A 21023-nucleotide genomic window follows, 5' to 3' on the forward strand; every position below is an offset into this window, starting at 1 on the left:
AATGGTACGGTAGTAAATGTATTTAATAAAAATGATTAATTTACTAAGATAAAGCTATTAAAAATAAAAAAAGCCTTACCACATTATTTAGCAATAGTTAAGTCATTCGTTTCAAAGCTCGTTTTTTTAGTTTTTAAGCTCTAAAAGGTTCAGGTTAACCGACATTAATGAAACCTCTTGTGGATATCATGTCAAACGTTCATTTGATGTTAAGCAACGTATATGTACATTCAATTTAAATGAGTACTATATTTTTGCGTAATAAAAATGTTCGCTTAATGTTTAGTTCTCAACAAAATTACTTTTCAAAATTAAGATTTATTTTTGTTGTTGATTTTATATATTTTTAATATGAGTAACAGATGTCAATGAGCTTATCGTCACCGCTTCCTAAATTATTCAATGTTAAACAAAAATAACACCAATTTTTAATGAAAATTATAATTCACATTCCATTTGACGTTGTATGTTATTTGAAAAACTACCAACAGAAATATTTTAATTAAAAGAAAAACCGGTGGTGACATATTTCCTTTTTAATCGTTACCAGCCGTTAATAGAAAATATCAAAGATCATTGAGATTATATAAATCACTATATTGCTAAGCAGCTGCCCTATAATTTTCTATAGCTATTAAATCTGTTTCTATTAAAAAAACCCATTAAATTATAAGAATGTATATGCAAACATATGTATGTACATGTGTGACATGCTAAATCAATTTACAATATTTTTGTTTCACATACGCCCAAGTGACCTTTTTTATTTTTCGGCTCAAAATCTTAGCTTTACTCTTATCATAAATGTTTTATTATTATATATTTTCTTATGGAAGCCAATTGAAGTATATTTATAAGCAATAACATTAAAGGTAACTTCCGAGGATAATGAAATTTAGTAATCCGTGTTAACCCACTTAAAGGTTAATCTCATTTAATGTGGGTGTACTTTTTGCTTTAAAATATATTTTTTTTTAAATATACAATTTAATCATTAACATTTAGTTTTGAAAATATTTTTACGCAATTAACTGGGTGCCCCATAGTTCACGCTACTTATCAGTACCTATATAGGGATGATTTTAGGTCGAATAAAATATAAAGCAATTTTCAAATTTCCAGTTATGTATCTTATTTTTTTTTTAATTTGATATCATTTATTTAAATGCCTCTAAATTTACTAAATTGCAACCTATTGAGCAAAGAAATTGAAAGTTCACTCGGCAATTGTTGTCTCGTAATTTTGTATCAACCCTATTTTTTGAATTTTACAGATTAACGTTCTTACTTCTATACGGTTTTAAAATAATAAATTTTTTTATATATTTTGAAAGCTTCACTATTAAGGTAGCTGTCACTTTTGACATTGTCATACGCCAATACTAAAAGTTCAACCAAACACACTTCAAAAAGATATTGAAACTGTTAAAAGAAATGTAAAAATGATAAAAATTTTACAGTCACAGTTTCCTGACAATGTTATTTCTCAAAGCGATGATCACACCGAGATTTTGTTATTTCACACCATTTGACTTATTCTTTGGGCCTTAATAATGAAAATTGTGAGACATAAAGCAAAAAGATGCAGAAAGGGCTTTCAAGAAAATTGCGTGGGTGGTTTTTTTTACCAAAGCAGTTTAAAAAAAAGGTGAAAATGTTAGTTAACCCTAAATATCCCGCGAAACAATGATGCAACAGCCTTAAATTAAATTTTGTATAATACTTTGTAACGTGATACCAAACAAACATATTTTTTGAAAAAAATCCAGTTAACGGTTTTTTTATAAAACAAAAAAACTGAACAAAAGTTTTCACCTCGAAAATTATACGAATACAAAATGATTTTATCTCCAAAACAACTTTGTGCAACGAAAACTAAAGTTTTAACATCTGACAGTTTTTTTTTTATAAAAAATAAAAGTCCTAAAAAACATAACGTTGGTAAACATTGATTTTCGACCTAAATATCTTTTCAAAACTTTGAGATATTGGCTTTGAACTACTTTTATCTTTAAAAAAAAAAATATTGTTGTTAACCTTCAGTAATTTTTTTTTTTAAATCGAATTGACAGCTTTTTTACAAAAAAAAATTAACAAAAGTTGTTAAACATTTGTTTTCGACTAAAAATCTATTTAACGAAACTATATTTTTAAACTAAACTATTTCTTAATAAAATATTGCTGGCAATTTTGAAATTTTTAAGAATAATTCAACTAAAAACTTTTTTAACCCAACACGAAAAACCTACAAACTTTCTAGCAAGACAAATCGACTGACGTGATAGGAAGTTATCAGTGTTGGTCGCATCTCAGATTCTTTTTGAAAAGGTATTTGAATCGAAAGTAAACTTTGACCAAGTTTAAGTATTGTTTTTTTTAAGTTTTTGTTTTTTGTAAACAAAACTGTCAATTACATTTTTCCCAAAATTTTCCTGAATATTGAAAACAGCATTTTTCAAAGGATAACTGTAGTTTAAAGCCAATATCTCAAAGTTATGAAAAGATATTTAAGTCGAAAATCAATTTTTACCAACTTTTATTCAGTTTTTTGCTTAGGGTTTTATTTTTTGTAAAAAAAACTGTCAATTCGATTTTTTTTCAAAATTTTACCGAATGTTGAAGACAATATTTCTTGTAAGATTTAACAAGTTTGAAGCCATAATCTAAAGTTTTTAAAAGATATTTGAGTCGAAATAAATTTTTACCGACTTTAAGTAATGTTTTTTTAGGTTTTTATTTTTTATAAAAAATAGGCAATTTAATTTTCCTCAAAATTTTACCAGATGTTAAAAACGTTATTTTTCGTTGGACAAAATTGTATTGGAAATGCAATCATTTTTTATTAGTAAAATTTTCGAGTTACAGTTTATAATATAAAATTTAATTCAAGTCCTAAGCACAATTGGTTTGTGAGATATTTAATGTTAACGAATATTTTCACATTTTTTTTAAATGCTATGGTATAAAACCACCCACACAATTTTCTTTTTTGTATAGCAAAATGTATTTGAAGTCGATATCGCTACTGGTTCTTGAGCTACGGACGACGAAAAAATGTGCACACCCACGCAGGCACGTACATTTTTTTGTTGAAAAGTCGAGAAATGTCAAAATTTTAAATTCGACAAATTTTCTATGGGAAGTTAAAAATATTTCAATTTTTGTTTTTCAGAATTCGAAAACGGGTTAGGATTCTCTTAAAAAATCAAACAAAAATGTACATTGGAAACAAAAATTGAATAATTTTATATTTAAAAAAAATGCTTTAACGATTTTCAAGAAAAACAAAATTGAAAAATTTAAGTTTCTTTTCAGAAATAAAATGGAAAACAAATTAAAATTTAAAAATGTTTATAGAAAAATTTATAATCTTAAAGATCATAACTAGGAAAAGAAGAGAAAACGATAAAATTACTTCACAATGATCTCATGAATCTATGCATTTCGTCTGTGGCCTGTGGGGCACCCTGTAAAAATTATTAAAGATACATTCTGTAAGTAGTTAAAAATTTAGTACAGACGTTATTGTTTTGTCAACAAATCTTTTAAAATTATAAAAAGAAATAAATAAAATTAATTGTATTGTTTTTTTTCAACATACGAAACTAATTTTAAATTAGTTCTGTACTAAAGTAGAAGAATATATTATTTTGAAAGTTACATTTTCAGCTTTTTAAAAAACCTTCTTGTCCTTTGATAACAAATTAAATAACTAGTCATTATTCTTTCACATATCAAATTCAATAATTAAAAATTATAAGCAAACATCTGCCAAAAGATATGAATTTCCACTTGCTGCTGTACATTATTTAAACAAAAAAAAAAAAACACGTAAAAATACATATAAAGTAGTTCTTCATTAGTAAAATTAATTTGCGTGCCAGAAATAAAAGAGTCTCACATAAATTCAAAAAACTTCAACACTCTGTTAAACGGTTCTCTCAATAAAAATGTAAGATCAGCACTTAAATTGTTGATGTTTATATGCGCGTCTCAGAATTTGATAATTTGTATTTTATATTTTTTCTTATATTCCTTCGTTGGGTTCTATCGTTCTATCTCCGTAGACGTCCATTGGGCTGAGTAAATATTGTGTCATTTGCCACTCAAATTTATTGTTTTTATTACTACACATCAGAGTCCGGTCTCGCTTGATCAGATTCGCAAAGTCAAACCGTGCGTCTTTGTATCTTATTTCTTATTCAATTTGTATCTTTGAATTGTATCTCGCACAAACTGTACATTATTGCATCCTACGAAATTAATTTCAACAATAAAACAAACATAAATACATTTGGACCACACATTTATCGATTAAGACTACAATGAATGTGTGATGTACATATAAAATTATTGGTACTGAAATGAAATGTTTTATTGAGCTAAATATGAGAACGTCAATTAGTAAACAAATTTTGCGTTTAGATAACTTTTTTGTTTCATTTTCGTTCTACATTACTTTGTATATATTTAATCGACAGTAGGGAGAAAAAGAAATAAAGTTGGAATTATAATATACACTTTTAGAGTGGTTTAGTCTCTGAAAAAGGCATGAACTATGAATGAAAAAAAAAATAGTATTTATTTGAAAACACCTTCATTTATGAAATAAATTCGCAACAAAATAAACAAGCAATAAGTTCGAACTATCCTATGAATATAATTTCCCTTTCAAAATTCATATATAATTATAGATAATTTCAGGAAATCAAGATTTCGAATGTTTGTTTAGTGAAATTTTTATAGACATATACCTACATTTATGAGTAGTAAATATATTAGATTCTTTTGAGATTTAATTTTAATTTAATCTCTTGAATCGATTCCGACATTGACATCGAGTGGCCCACTATTTGACGTCAAGGCACGTTCAAATTGTGCCTTCAAGGCAAACGAATTATTTTTTTTTCACAACAAAAATCATTCATGTAAACGATAAATTCCAACTTAGCGAAAAAATCATCATAATTATTAAGACTGCAATAAGAGAAATTCTAAATTTGGAATCATAAATAAATCAACTGATGACGATGAGGTTCATATTTTTTTTTAATTTTATTTTTATGGTTTAACATGCATATTTTAAGAACTTTTGAAATTCCATGGTTTGTTGACATTGCAATTATTTGAGGTTTATTTTTTTTTTCTGTCTAGTATGATGACAAGCACTGTATAGTGGTTGCATGAATAAAAACGCAGTTTATATCTGTTTATCATTTTTCTTAATAAATTAGATACAATGTGAGTCGGTCAAAATAAAGATGCATGATAATTAATGATAATGAGAGCAGTATAGCCCCGTGGAATCCAGACAAGACGAGACTGGACGATAATGACTAAAAGACATTTGAGACGAGGCTACAAGGTGGTCCCTCTAGTGGATTCCTTTGGAATCGTATGTTATTTAGATATTGACTGATGTTTCCTGCTCGGAATCTTGATAGAAAGTGGAAGTTAGTATGTGTGTTGCCTAAACAGTGAATTTTTTAAACAGAAGTTTAGGCCAAAAACAAATGTTCCGGCCCCGAAAGTCTTCGAATCTACACCCACAGGACAGCTCAGTAGAGGAAGACCACGGATCAGGTGGTGCGCACAAGTGAAAAGTGACCTCATCCAACTTGGAGCGCGAAACTGGAGACAATTAGCTGGGGAGCGAGCTAGATGGAGAAGTTTGTTGGGTAAGGCCATAGTTCACACAGGACTGCAGAGCCACCTTAAGTGCCAAAATTAATCAACCACTGAAACGCAAAGTTGTGCAAAAATTCAATCACTTCCTTAACCATCAACGATGTCTTGCCAAATCCGAGCACCAATTAAAGGGAATGTTTTCTTGAACTAATAACTCCACATTTAATTGAAATCATTTAACTTAATTCATTTTATTAACTTTCCATAGACAATTTTTTTTAATCGTCAGATTTATCGAATTTAAAATTTTTACATTTCTTAACGTTTCACGGTCTATAGTATAAATAAAAGGTTTTAGGAAGATGTCTATGTGTGTTTACGTTCTTATGTCCTGGATACCTTTTTCGATCGTCATATCTAAAATAAATTTTGTTTCCATATAAAAACATCAAGACAACAGTGAAACATTTAGTTGACATAAAATTTTTCCCAACTAAAAACGCCAGCGAGTTCAATTAAACGTGAAATATAATACGTATAAATGAAAAAAAAATAACTAACGGGTTTTAATGAATCAAAAAGCTTAAACAAATATTTGCCACCTTAAATTTTTGTGAACAAAAAATTATGTAACATCTAAAATAATTGTATGCATCAAAAAATACAAATATTGAAGCAAATTTTTTAGAAAATATGACAGTATTTTTACAAAAATAACCTAAAAAAATACTAACAAAAGTTGGTAAACATTTATATTCGATATCTTGGTAAAAATCAATGATATTATTTTCAAACTAGTTCTAAATTCTTAAAAATATTGTTTTTAGAAATAAATACAATTTTAAGAACAATTCCAAAGTCAGTTTTTTAAGGAAAAAAATGCGCTATTCGTTATCTTGGTATAAATCAATGATATTATTTTCAAACTAGTTCTAAATTCTTAAAAATATTGTTTTTAAAAATAAATACAATTTTAAGAACAATTCCAAAGTCAGTTTTTTAAGGAAAAAAATGCATTATAACAAGCGGTCTCACAAACTTGCTATTGTTTCCAAAACGTCTGTTTAAAAATATTTCCTGATCTTAAGATTTAAAAATGTACCTGTTTTCAAATTTTTGAATTTTTGTTGGAAAATCGTTTATGAGTTTTTTTAACTTCCCATAGGAAGTTATTGTAATGGGTCCGATTTGTCAAATTGAAAATTTTGACTTTTCTCGACGTTTCAAGGTCCCTAGAGTCGAAATAAAAGATTTTTGGAAATATGTCAGTGCGTCCGTACGTTCGCCACGTTTTTTCCGTCTTCCATAGCTCATTAAACAGAAGAGATATCGTATTTAAATACATTTTGTTATACAGATAATAATGCAGAAAGATGCAGAAAGGGCTCTCAAGAAAAGTGTGTGGGTGGTTTTTTTACCATAGCAGTTTAAAAAAAAGGTGAAAATTTTGGTTAACCCTAAATATCTCATGAACCAAAAACGCTAGAGTCATGAATTAAATTTTATATAATATATTGTAACGTGAAACAAAACAAGTACATTTTGGGAAAAAATCCAATACTCAGTCTTTTTCATCTCCAAAACAATTTTCTGCAACAAAAAATAATGTTTATGTCATCTGATGAAATTTTGAGAAAAATCTAATTGAAAGTTTTTTTTTTATAAAAATAAAAACCTAAAAAACATTACTCAAAGTTGGTAAAAATTGAATTCCGACTAAAATCTCTTTCAAAAGATTGAGATTATGAGATTATGGCTTCAAACTTATTTTATCTTATAAGAAATATTATTTTCAACATTCGGAAACATTTTGAGCAAAAACGAACTGAGAGTTTTTTTTTACAAAAAATAAAAAACCTAAAAACAAAATTAATTAAAGTTGGTAAAAATTGACTTTTGACACAAATATATTTTCAAAAATTTGAGATATTGGCTTTAAACTTTTTTAATCTTTCAACAAATATTATTGTCAACATTCAGTAAAATTTTGGAAAAATTGAATTGACAGTTTTTTTTACAAAAAATTAAAAACCTACAAAAAATATGTAACAAAAATTGATTATCGACTAAAATATCTTTTTAAAACTTTGAGACATTGGCTTGAAACTAATTTTATGTTATAAGAACTATTGTTCTCAACATTCGATAAAATTTGGAGAAAAATCAAATTGACACTTTTTTAACAAAAAAACAAAAACAATACCGAAAATTGGTAAAAATTTACTTTCGACTCAAATGGCTTTTTAAAAATTAAAAATATTATTTTCGATATTCAATAAAATAAAATCTACAAAAAATAGTACGCAAATTTGGTAAAAATTAATACATATAGAAACATTTTTAAGCAAGACAAATCGACGGACGGGATGGGAAGTTATTAGTGTGGGTCGTATCCCAGCCTCATTTTTAAATTGAGTTTAAAAATGTTTTTTGTATGCAGGGTTTTAGATTTCATTAACATAACCGAAAAATCGAATTAAAAGAAAATCCAATCAACAATTTTGCAAAATTATTACAAACTGAAAAAAATCTACTTTTTTAATTACAAAAATGATGTTGGACTAAACATCTCGAGAATAAGAACGGATATTGAAATCTTGGGTTCGATCCTTTGTCTGTTCCACCTAAAGTTTTTTTTTCACGGGTACTGTTCTTGCGAGGAATTGAAAAATCCTCCAAGGGTAATTCTTGGCATTAATGTGCTTTTTTAAATAAGCCCTTCGGATTTGGCTTAAAACATTAGGCTCCCTATTTAGATTACAACATTTCTCAGACACAGGAATGGTTGAGAGTTGTAATTCACTACGCACTTGTTCTCAATGGAATGTTGCACCTCCTAATTTATTTAAAATATTGTTTTTAACTTCAAGCTATTTGTTAGAAAAATTCAATTGACAGCTTTTCTAAAATCAAACAAAATGTTGTTATTAATATTTTATTGAACTTTTAAAAATATCGACAGACAGGCACGGATGGAAGTTATCAGTGTGGGTTGCAACACAACCGCTTTATTTTTATTTAAAAAAAGTACTAAATTTTCTTTCAAAAATGGGTCAATATTTTTTAAACATTTATAAAGAAATATTAATTAAAATTCATAATTTAAAAAAAAAAATCCCTCCATTGAACAAAAAACGATTTTTCGAGGAATTAAATGATATAGTTCTAAGTCTTAAAAGTATATGTAGCTGTCTTGACATATTTTATTGTTAAATTAACCTTATTAAAGTAGTCTAATATGTAAAAATCTACACCTAATGTACCTAGGATAGGTTGTTCATACATTCATTTCTATACGAACACATCTAATGCCCTGTATTTTTATTTTGAAAAACAAAAGTAATTATGATCACGAGAAATGAATTAAATCACAAATCACCTAAATTGCGGTCAGTGTATAAAAAGTTGGAAATTTTCCAAGAAAAAATTAAAATTCTCTTACCTACCTATTTAAATTTATTATTAAAAGGTGTCATTATTTTTTCATTTTTATTTTTCTTTTTTCGAGAAAAAAAAATTTTCTACAGACATAACATTCTGCAAATTACAATATCAATATTGACAACTTTCAAATAAAAATAACACATTAGATATGATAGATTAAACATTTCAAATATGGACAGAGATACTATTTAATGTAGACAGTTCTTTGAAACATTGCATGCAATAACTTAATAATTTGGAAATCAAATGATATCTGATGATTTTGGTTATGTGTGAATGTATATCACAAGTTGGTATATTTTAATGTGATTGCAAGAAGATAATAAAATTATTCTAAAAACACATGCAGACTCATTCTATGAATGTTTACAATTTGAAAAAAAGATCTAAAATAAGTTGAGTTTTAATTATAACTTTTGAACATACAGCTAGGAATAAAAAAGTTTAACATTTGTTCAATGAATCTTAAAAAAAATCTAGGTCAACTTTAATTTTGAAAGGTTTTTTAATTGTCTTCAATGCGTTTTTAATCGAAACGTCAATATCGTGAAATGAGCTATTTTATGTTCATACGTCAAAAGTCAAAAAAAGTGGATTCAAGCGGATGATATTTATTTCTGACCTTTTGTATAAAAAGTGGAATATTGTGCATTGAGTCCCAAAACCAAAAAAAAACAAAAAAATAATCGTTTATCATTCAAGTTGACAAAAATAAGAATAACATTCAACCAAAGTACAAGCTCATAAAATCGTTGAGCTATTAAGGATACAAAATTGCAAGATCCTCCTCATTTTTTCATTAAATGTTCTTAATACATGACTTTTTACGAAGCCACAGATAACACATGCACTTGAAATAAAATGTCTGGAAAACAATTAAAATATGTTTTCTAATTATAATACTTGTTATAAAGATATGTCATTTGCATAACCAATAGCAATTTTTGTATAGCTCTCGAGAATGGTGCAATTATTGTGAATACAAATGTCCTTGCTCTAGAAACAAATAAAAACAAAAAACTCGTATAATACATTCTACTTTTTTGTGGCAAATAGGATTTTGATGTCACAGACAGAGATGTTTCCAATTCAGTAAGGGATTTACGAAAAATCTTTCAAGTGGTACTTGGATTGGTAAAAGAGTGGAGAGGATGAAGATGTGACCTTAAAGTTGATTCTTAAGAGATATTTGAGACTTTGCAATCAAGATGATGACAGGACAGACTTTTGTATTAACACCAATTCTCCATTTTTTTTAAATTGTATAAGACATTAGGTACTTATGTTGAATAATAATCATTTTATTTTTTATTTTGAAAAATTTGAAACTTTTTTATTGACATTTTTATAACTTCATCATAGACACTACATTTGGTATTCAATCTTGGTCTCATTAAAAAATAATTTCTTTAAATTATGCTGATTGAGTGTTTTCTAGATCATCAAGTTGTTCAAACTTTAAAGTTTTAATGCTAAAGCTTTTGATTAAGAAAAAGTTTTTTTTTAACGTAGAGCAAGTTTTTGATTAATAAAAAAAAAGAATCCAACTCGAGATTATAAATAACTGTGCCTTTTCATATATCAAGAAAAAAATATAAAACTAAACATATTTCGGTCGAATTATATTACCTTCAAAATATTTGTAAAAAGGATTTCCAACTAAGAGGTTTCTTTTGGGGATATCCCGCTATTTAACAGGTGTCACTTTTCAATAAGTCATCATTTGACATTTAACAAGCAAAAGGCATAACATAATACATGCTTCAAAAACCAATGAAACTGTTAACATTCACTACAAAAATGAGCTACGTGCTACACAACCAACGAATCAATATAATTTAAGCAAGAAGAATGTACAAATACAACATCATAAGTAGAACCACTGCAGAGGAAAGGAAAAATGAAATCCTCCTGCTGATAGACATTTGACTTTTGTTCCAGTTTTTAAATCAAATTTCAAGGTTTTCATTTGTAGACGTTTGACACATCTTTAAGGTTTGATAAATGTGTTCGTAGAGTAGTGTCCAACATACAAAACACCTTAACGTCATTTCAAAACTCAAGATAAACTCTGATATTTTCAATTTATTTCAACTAATGTTTGCTAATTTATTTACTTGTGAGTTTTTAAATGTTTGTTATTGTCTTACCAAAACTTTGTGGTGACTCCTGATCCTTATGTTGAATGTAAACCACACCTTAACTTCAATTTTTGTTTGCATTTCATTTGAAATTTCTTAATTTCATACTAACATATTATGAAAAAGAGCGTTTAAATCAAAATCGTGCGTTTCGTGATTTTGTTGGTCAATTTAATCGTCCAAAAGAGCTTACAATCAAAAAAATTTGAGCGAACCGGGTCTGTGGGAGATGTAAAAAACCTTACCATCTTAACTCGTTACCGTTTCCAATAAAAGACTTGAATTAACACGCACACAATTTCCAATTCAATCAAGAACTAAAGCCTCTTTAAGTGTGGTCATTTGTCAACAACATGTCAAGAAATAGCAACAGTGGATGATCATGATCAATTTTCGAAAAAAATCGTCTTCAGTGGATTCGTTAATTAGCAGAATTGCCGCATTTGGGCGAATTATTGCCCAGAGTGATAGTGGAAAAACCAATGAACCCACAAAGAGTGAATTTTGGTTCAGTGAATGAGCTGGCGGCATCATCGCGCCGTATTTTTTCCAAAATGATCCCGGTTAGGCATTTATGTGTGAATGGTGTTGGTTATCATGAGATGAAAACGGATTTTGTACCGCACGAATTAAAAGATATGGATATGGAAGATATGTGATTTCAACAGGACGGTGCCTCTTGCCACACAGCTAACAAAACAATGGCTCTTTTGAGAGACAAATTCAATGGCCGTGTTATCTTACTTAAAAACGATGTCAATTGGCCACCAAGATCATATAATGTGACAACGTTGGACTCCTTTCTTTGGGGTTATGTGAACAAAAAGGTGTACGTATATATAAGTCAGCAATAATTCAAGAGCTAAACAATTAGATAATTCCGCACATTAACGGCATAGAACCTCGATGTTTATCATCGATAATTTTGTTCATCGAATAGTTCAATAGTCCATCCGCTTAGTCCACTTTTGGCATACTCTTTCCAACATTTCAGCCGGTATCTCACGAATAAATGCTTCAATGTTGTCTTCCAATGCGTCAATTGAAGCAGGCTTATCTGCATAGACATGAGCTTTAAAATAGCCTAACAAAAAAATAGTCTAAATGCGTTAAATCGCCTTATATAAGCGGCCAATTGACCGGTCCCCAACGTGAAATAAAATGTTCACAGAACTCGCCTCTCAATAAGTCCATTGCTGCGCATGCTGTGTGGCATGTGGCATGGTCTCATTGAAACCACATATCATACATTTCAAGCTCTTGCATTTTTGGCAAAAAAAAGTTGGATATCATCTCACGATAGCGCTCACCATGCGCAGTTACGTTACAATTCGCATCGTCTTTGAAGAAGTACGGTCCAATGATTCTACCAGCCCATAAACCGCACCAAACTGTGACTTTTATAAGAATTGGATCTTAAGCCAACTTTACAAAAGCACATTCACCAAAAATTATACTTTGCAGTAGGTCGTTCGGCTTCAGTTCTTGCAACAGCTGTATTTTGAAAGGCATCACACCTAAATCCTTCCACAAAATTTTCCACGTTGTTGAGTAACAGAAGCCCCATTGCTGCGAACGAATCAATAATTGATGGGCATCATTAACACTCGCCGATATGGCTGTGATATTTTCTTCAGTTTGCACTCAAAGTAAGCGTGTTGGTGGTTTAATGTCCAACAAGGTAAATTTGGTGCGAAATTTATTCACAATAGCCCGAATAGCCACTTCAGTGAGTTGATTAAACTGACCATAAAATGGAAGAAGCGCCATAAACTTTCTTAACAGAGCACACATTTTAATAATAAAATTCAATAAATTGCAAGCGTTTTTCGTTTGTAAGATTCATGGTTAAATTATAGACCAAACTGAAGATGTTTGACAGTGAAACAAAAGACGTAACGTGAGTCAAACTAGTGTTGCCAAAAATATAATAGCTAACAAATCACCCTTTGAAAGGAACCGACAGTAATTTCCTAAACCGTTTTTGTTTTATTCAAAACCAACACCGGCCTATAAAATATATAAACCATTTACAACTTACTTTCAAAATAAAACCTATCAAATCTTTAAACAAAAAGAAAAAAAAAGATTACTTAAATTTATTCTCATTCTGATTTTCAAGTTTACTTAGCATAAAATTTCCTTTAAGTTCTCTTTTCGTCTTCGTTGTAATATGTTCATAATTAATCGAAGAACTATGTAAATAAAAATACAGTTTTGTTTTTGTTAGCTGAAATAGAAATAAGTAGCAATATTTACTTTCCAAAAAGCAAGCGTCAACAAATATAAAGCAATCTCTTGCACGCGAAGGTCTACGCGTAGTGAGACCATACTCTACGAACGAACCCCCTTTCTTAAGTTGTTACTTCATTCAGCTTAATGTAAAATAAATAAGAAATTAAAGATTTCTGATTGCCTATTTTAAGTTGAAATTATTTTTGGTCTAACTTAAAAAAAAAAAACAAATTTCGAAGCTTTTTTAAATATAGAAGCATTTTAAAAATTTAACAAGAAGGCAAGTTCACTCGGCCCACTGGTGCATTTATTTCACTAAAAATCTAATATGACAAATGTGAAATGTTTCTCTAGTGACATTTCTTTTGTCACCCAAAAAAGTGTCTCTTCTTAAAAATTGTATGTGATGAGTGTACGCCTTTTTTGCATTTATTTATTTTGTCTTCACAAGAACTACATCAAAATAAATTGCATGGTTTTTCAAATCAAACTCAACTTAAATCAAGTCAAGAGATAAATTAAAAAGAGTGTTTTCTTTTTGTAAGTTAGAAAACATTCAAGTCTTCTTTTTTCTTCATTATAAAATAAGAAAATAAGAAGATGAGTGAATATGAGACTCAGTGTTGTTTTATTTTATCCATCAAGTAGATACATTTTCTTGATAAAATTTGAATAATTTTTCGACGTCAAAGAAAATGTTCTATTTTTAGACTTTGTCTACGGCTACGGAAATAATATTTAGATGCAAATTCAAATGACATTGAAATGATGTGTAGACCGACACCGTCTAGTGCATTGGAATTGATTGTTGAAAGTCATTTCATATAAAACATTGCGATATCTTTAGACATTGATACTAAAAGTCTTGAAATTTAAGATTTATTCGCATATTTCGTAGTAGAGAAGTTTTGTGTTCGAAGCGATTTGGAAAAATTGAAAAACTTTTAGGCACATGCTCCGACTAATTCATACTTCACAGGTTTAAGTAGATTCCTGAAAAAATACAATAGTTTAAAATTTTTAATAGTTTTTGGTATGTCATTTTGTTTATTAATATTTACAATTTTGTCTATCTTTTTGTTATTTTTAACAAGTAAAATAGACTAAAAAATGTGACATTTCGTCATATTTTGAAAATTAAAACTTTTGAATTAAAAAAAGTAAATAAAATGTTTAATCAAAATATGCAAAAATGAAACAAGCCACATTCAATAGTTGATTTTGTGAAAATTTTACAAAAATAGTTTTTAGTTTTGAAACTTCGAAGCTACAGCAATTCGTTTATGAACAATTGTAAAAATTATTGTTAAAAAAATATTGTAAAAAATCGCTTATTTTTCTATATAGTATACGCAGTAGAAGGAAAAACAATTGTGAAGAAGAATGATTAAAGTGAAAATATACTGTGACAGATCTTTCCTGTAAATATTGCTTCTCTTCAAAAATTGTTTTATTTTTTATGTCAAACCAATCCCAAAATTAATCAAAAATAAAATAAACAAAAAAACAAACTATCCTACGAGCATTTTCCAGTAAAAACAAAGAAGAAGAAAAATCAAATTTCGAAACAATGTCTATCTTCATATAAAGTTTTGCTTATTTTTCTAAAGTGAAAATGTTTATTTCAAAAAAAAACCATCACCTTAAATTCATAAAAATTCTTTTCAAAATCTCATTCTCTCAGGTAGATTGGTATTGTTTTGTGTTCTATAATGGTTTTTGAGTTTAAAAATATATAATTTATCTATGCCAATTTGTTGTTAACCACTAAAATGTCTGTTTTCTCTGACGTACGTATTTTTTTTTGTTTTTGGTTGATTCTTCTTTGGACTTCTGAATGCGCGTGATTTTAATTTTTTACGTATAGTCAAAATCATATCACATTTGAATCAAAATATTATATAGTGAACAAGACACCGGGTGGCCAGCAGCGGCGGCGTTAAGCAAGCAAACAAAAAAAACGACAATAATGAAACTTGAGTGAATTTTCCATTTAATTTTTAATGAAATAAAAATAAAAACTTTCAAAATATTTGCAATGTTGCCAAGTAATTATTATACTTTAAAAATAAAATAAACAAACTAAAAAACAGATATTTAAAATAGGTTATAATTGTTATGAAAAAGTCACCAATTAGATTTTTTGAATAGTGACAACAAATTATCTAATAATGGCAACGAAATAAAATAATTGTAATAACTGATTAAATTTAAATTTAAAAAAACGTAAGGATTAAGTCCGATTTTTTCGGGGTTTCATATATGGAACAGTGAGAAATTTTAATTTTTAAACAATTGATAATTTTGAGTTTTTACGTATTTAAAAAAAAAATATATCAAAATTCAGGCTAGAAATAATTTTAACATAATAAATCGCACAACGGATATGTTCAAAAAATACCAGGAATAATTAAATGTTTTCCATTTTGCAAATAAAAGCTGACTGAATTAACAACTGAAGGAAAGGGGTTCATTGAAAGATTGAAATCTTAATATGTGTAGGCCTTCGCGTGCAACAGATGGCATAATTCTATTTCCGTATTATTAAACTACTAAGTCGATTCAGCAAACAAAAATAAAACTGTCTTTTTACTTAGTCTTACAATTTAAGATTACATTGACGCGCAGAGAACTATAAGAATAATTTAATGCTAAGAAAGGTTGAAATAGGATTTGCATTTTCTTATCTTCATCTTGTTGGAAAGACTTGCCAAGATAATTTTAAGGTTTTGTTCTTAAAAGTAGCCGTACTAAAATTGATGTTGAATTGCCATATACTCGTATACAAAAACTGAAAACATGCATATAAATAAAAAGGGATTAAAAAAATGTGTCTCATTTAAAAACATACGTTGAAAACAAATGCTGTCGAAATATAAAAGTTCACCTAAATTTGTATAATGACTTGAACTCTACTCTACGATCACATATTTCGAGCCTTATAACGTGGTATCAAACGTACCAACATCTAAAACTTAAAAACTCGAAAATTGGTTTTGATACTCCAACATTGTTTTGTCTTTGTTAAAACTTTTGATCTCAAGATTTTAATCAAACATTATATTACGATGATAGAGAAGTCGAAAAAGTGGGTGTCCTAATTCCTATGGTCTTTCTGTCCTGTTGCCTACAGCCCAAAGATTTAAGTCGATTGACACAAAACGAACCGATAGATTTTTTCAAATTTTCTCTAAACATTCAAGAACTAATGAATCGATTTTTATAGTTTTGATTGATTTCCGCACAAGCTTTCTCATTGATAAACAATGTAATTGCTTTTATTTTTGATTTTTTTTTAATATGAAACATTCGATATCTTGAAAATGCTTCATCATTTTCTTACGAATTTGAATTGTTAAACATATATTAATAAGTTCTAAATAGCTATATACTAAGATTAAAAAAAAATATTACAACATTTTGAAAAATTAAGTTAATACAAATTTATTTTTTGAAAGCACGATTTTTTGTAGAATTATTTTTAAATCTTAAAAGGTTTTATCTGCCGTGATCCTACATCATTTCTTATTCATATACATTTTTAATTCACTATAGTTGGCTTTTAAAAAATACTTCTTTTAAATTTTCATAATTTTAGATTCGTTTTGTAATTTTTCGACAATGAGATTAATAAAAGAATCTATAAATCTTTAAATAAAATAATTATATCCTTATAGAGAGAAAGAAAAATGGTGACCTGGTAAGGTTTTGAAAAAAAAGTACCAGTCATTAAAAACTAATTACAATACCCAAATATTATTAAAACAAATGGAGACTTCAAAATGATTTTATTTCATTGAAATATTTTTGTTAGCATTTATTAAATCTTTTATGAAAATCCAATAAAAAAAATAAAGTTTGGCACCAAATTCTCTTATCGAAAATGCGTGCTTTTGGTACTGATGAACATTTTATATTTCTAACCGTTCAATACAAGATTTATTGGATGGTTTCAAGTCTGAAATTCATAAAATAAATGCTGGTGTAACCCAGGGCTCCGTTTTGTCTCCGACTCTCTTCCTTATATTCATAAACGATCTTTTGTCTGTCACTTCTAATCCCTTCAACTGTTTCGCCGACGACAGTACCCTCAGCTTTTCATATTCGTTCCTAGATTCACATCCTTGTCCTTCGGATGTGGAATTTAAACAGCAGCGTATGATAAGCTCATTGAATTCTGATGATGAAAGCATTGTTCAATGGAGAGTCAGAAACCGTGTAGAATTTAATGCTTTAAAACTCAATGCTGTCTTCTGTCGGTAAAGCGTAACACACTCCTGATGCCACTATCTATGAGTAGCATTTTCATCTAAGAAACTAATCAACTGTTAGTACTCGGTATGTGTATCACAGATCACCTTTTATGGAATGATCATGTATTTGATATTGCCAAAAATGCTGCCACGTGCTTAGGATTTCTCCGAAGATGCAAGAAATTTCTCACCCCTTCTGATCTGGCTGTAATTTACAAAGCCTTCATCCGTCCAAAGCTTGAATATAATTCGCATATCTGGGCAGGTGCCCTTAAAACAGGTTTAAATTTTTTGGATATAATACAAAAAAGGGCTTAAAAATGATAGGCGATAGAACTATAATGGAAACATTAAAATCACCGCATTGTTTCATGCCTTTCGTTGTTTTATCGATATTTTTACAAATAATGTTCTGTTCAATTAGCCAGTTGCATTTCACCCCTTAAACGATTCAGCCGTAATACTTGCACTGATGCTAATCAGTTTACCCTTGAGCTCAATTTTAAGCGTACTGTCAAGTATAGAGATTCTTTCTTAAATCACACATCGAGAATGTGGAATGATTTAGCCAATTCTGTTTTTCCCTCCCATTTTGATGTTCAGAACTTTAAGACCAATGTGCATCAATATATCCTCTTGAATCTTTCCCTATTTTCCTAATACTCGCACTGTGTTTAAATATAAACATATAAAGGGACATTGAGTGCTTGTAAATTAACAAATATTGATCTTTTTAGTTTGTGAAGGCTTTAATTAAAAAAAAAAAACAAATTTCGTAGTTTTAATTAAAAAGAACTTTGTATCTTCGAATTTGAACTCCTTCGAAAATGTTTTGTCAAAATAAATAATTAAGGCCAGCTTTTTATTCAATTTCAACGTTTTAAATATATACATATATATTAAATTTCAAAAATTCCTTGTGTGTGCTCATTTTTTGCAACAAACTCAGATTCCTTCAGGTTACACGTGTCAAAAAACCAATTCTGTCTTTGTAATCAAATTCCATTCAATATATCAATTAATGACAATAATCAACCATCGAAAAATCTATGTATACACCATCCAAATTAATATGAACCGAACAACTCATTTGGCAATAATTTCATTTAGGGTTATAAGAGATTGGCACGTACACCATCAGATGGTTTCGTTTAATGTAAGTATGTAGGTATGTGTATTTTCTGCTGATGGATGCAAAATAAAAAGAAGATTAATAAGAAAAAATGAAAAAGAAAAAAAATACTCCTGAGACCAAAGACAATATACTTCCCCTCGCAACACCCATTCTCAAAAAAATTGTATTTTATTATGTCGACATGGTTACAAAAATACATTTTCGAAAACTCAAAAACCGACTCGAAAAAAATTACTTCTGCGAGTGAATACAAATATCGACAATGAGTGAGAGAACTTTTTGAAATATCAACAGCTTAATTCTTGTAAATGCCTTCACACACTCAAAACAGAAAAAGAAAAATAAAAATATAAAAACGAAAACTCTGTACGTAAAGTATCTATCATTTAAGTATCTATGAAAAGAATTTATTTCATTCAGTTAATTTAGAATACTCAACTCGTAATCGTATCGTGCCGATATACCAAAGTGTGACAATCATCGACACGTTGTCCATTAAGAAAAAAGAAACTATTTTCCAACTTATTAATTTGGTCAATTTAAAATACCAATTGAGTTAATTTATCGAACATTTATTTAAACAATTCGATCACTTTGCAAAAACCATCGATCCCTAAGATACAAAATAAAAGCCTTAGTTGGACAATATGATGATCAGTTAAAGATCGACAAGTAGTGAAGAATCACGTAAAAGAATATTGTTCTTAAAAGTCTTAGAAAAACAAAACAGAATGGACTTAAAAATTTTGAAATTTTTTTAGTACCAAGTGAATTTTTTATGAAAAGGCGCTTCGTTCATAACTTTTTGTTGTATTTAAAATCTGATGTGAGATGTGTGTATGCCAGATCTTAAAGTTGTGCTATTTTTAAGACATTATATAGTCCTTAGTTTTTATTTATATTCTTTTCTCGGGCGCCATTTTTGTGTCACGTAGCTAGACACACATCAAGAGAAAGTTTATTTCATTTGTCTCACTCAACCAATACATTAAACATTTAGAACTTTAACAAATAAATAAAAATAAAACAGAACAATTCTTGAAAACGAAAATACAATCGTTAAATTTCGAGTGAATTTCATCATCAAAAACAAAAGAAGAACAAATCAAACAAAAATAAAGTGCGAAAAATCTGAACAGTATTTCATCAACCAAACTATATTACGGTTGCGCGATTCTTTTGAAAAATACCTGCGAGCGGCGAATATAAAAATTTGTTGATTCGAAACTCTATTCGTTTTTAAGATAAAAACAAGTCACAAGGCTTGTGGAATTCTTTACGTCTTTGACTGTAATCGCGGATAAACATTCGTGAAAAAATACATTCGTCCATGCCATGCGCGATAAAATCTCCCAACTTTTTTGCCTGCAAAAAAACACATGCAAATTTAATTCAGATAATAATCAAGGTGAATTTATTTAAATTTAAAGATGTATACAAACATTTTCTCACAAGTGAATTACAATTAAATTGATTAAAAAAAAAACTATATAAAAATTCGAAAAATGTGCGTGAATGTAAAAAAAAAAATATAAAATTGTAAAACTAATGAATTTTGTTTGTGTTTTTTTTTTTAAGGAAATAATGTGCCAATTAAAGCCGCGGCAAACGGGTCAACGGGGATCAATGGGTATTTTGGGACAGAAGGGCCCGAAGCGACAGAGACCGACTCATCAGGGACCGGGGGGATGCGGAAGTCGTTGGAGGGGAAGGGCACAGCGCCGAACGACGCTATTCACCTCCAGAGACGGGTGGGACTCCTCAGTGGGGTGGCTTTAATTGTCGGAACAATGATAGGTGAGTAATAATTTTATTTTTATATAAAAATAATGAAAACATATATAAAATCAAAGGTGTAGGTAGGTTATCTATTTAAAATTGAGAATGAAGTTTTAATCCAGTGAGTAAGTATGTTTAAAATAGAAAATATAAGTATAGGTCATGATGAGAACAGTAAATTTTGAATTTTGTTTGATAAATTTATTTATAAATAAAAACTTCACGGCAGAAAATATATCGAAGTTGTTTTTGAACCACTAATTGTATTTAAAATAACAAGATCCTTGCTCTCATAAAAATATGTGACCATTGAAGTGATTGAGATATTTTCAATTGGCCTCCATTAGCTACCACTTTTAACATCTCAATGCAACTTGTCTTTGTTAAAAGCTTATTTATATGTATTTT

At 28.7% G+C, this 21023-nt stretch overlaps 1 protein-coding gene across 2 annotated transcripts in view; it reads left to right on the plus strand.

Moving 5' to 3' along the window:
* The window catches only part of LOC129944483 (b(0,+)-type amino acid transporter 1), a 53051-nt gene that overhangs the window by 16190 nt on the left and 15838 nt on the right, over positions 1–21023 (plus strand). The window contains exons 1-2 of one of the 2 annotated variants that reach the window (XM_056053936.1): positions 19270–20244; positions 20415–20633. In XM_056053936.1, coding sequence (XP_055909911.1) covers positions 20172–20244; positions 20415–20633 — 292 coding nt within the window. In that variant the 5' untranslated portion in view covers positions 19270–20171. Of the gene's footprint in view, positions 1–19269; positions 20245–20414; positions 20634–21023 lie in introns of those variants that run through there. The other variant, XM_056053937.1, reaches the window with a different exon arrangement.

This window comes from Eupeodes corollae, chromosome 2, assembly GCF_945859685.1.
Source record: "Eupeodes corollae chromosome 2, idEupCoro1.1, whole genome shotgun sequence".
NCBI classification, from domain to species: Eukaryota; Metazoa; Arthropoda; class Insecta; order Diptera; family Syrphidae; genus Eupeodes; species Eupeodes corollae.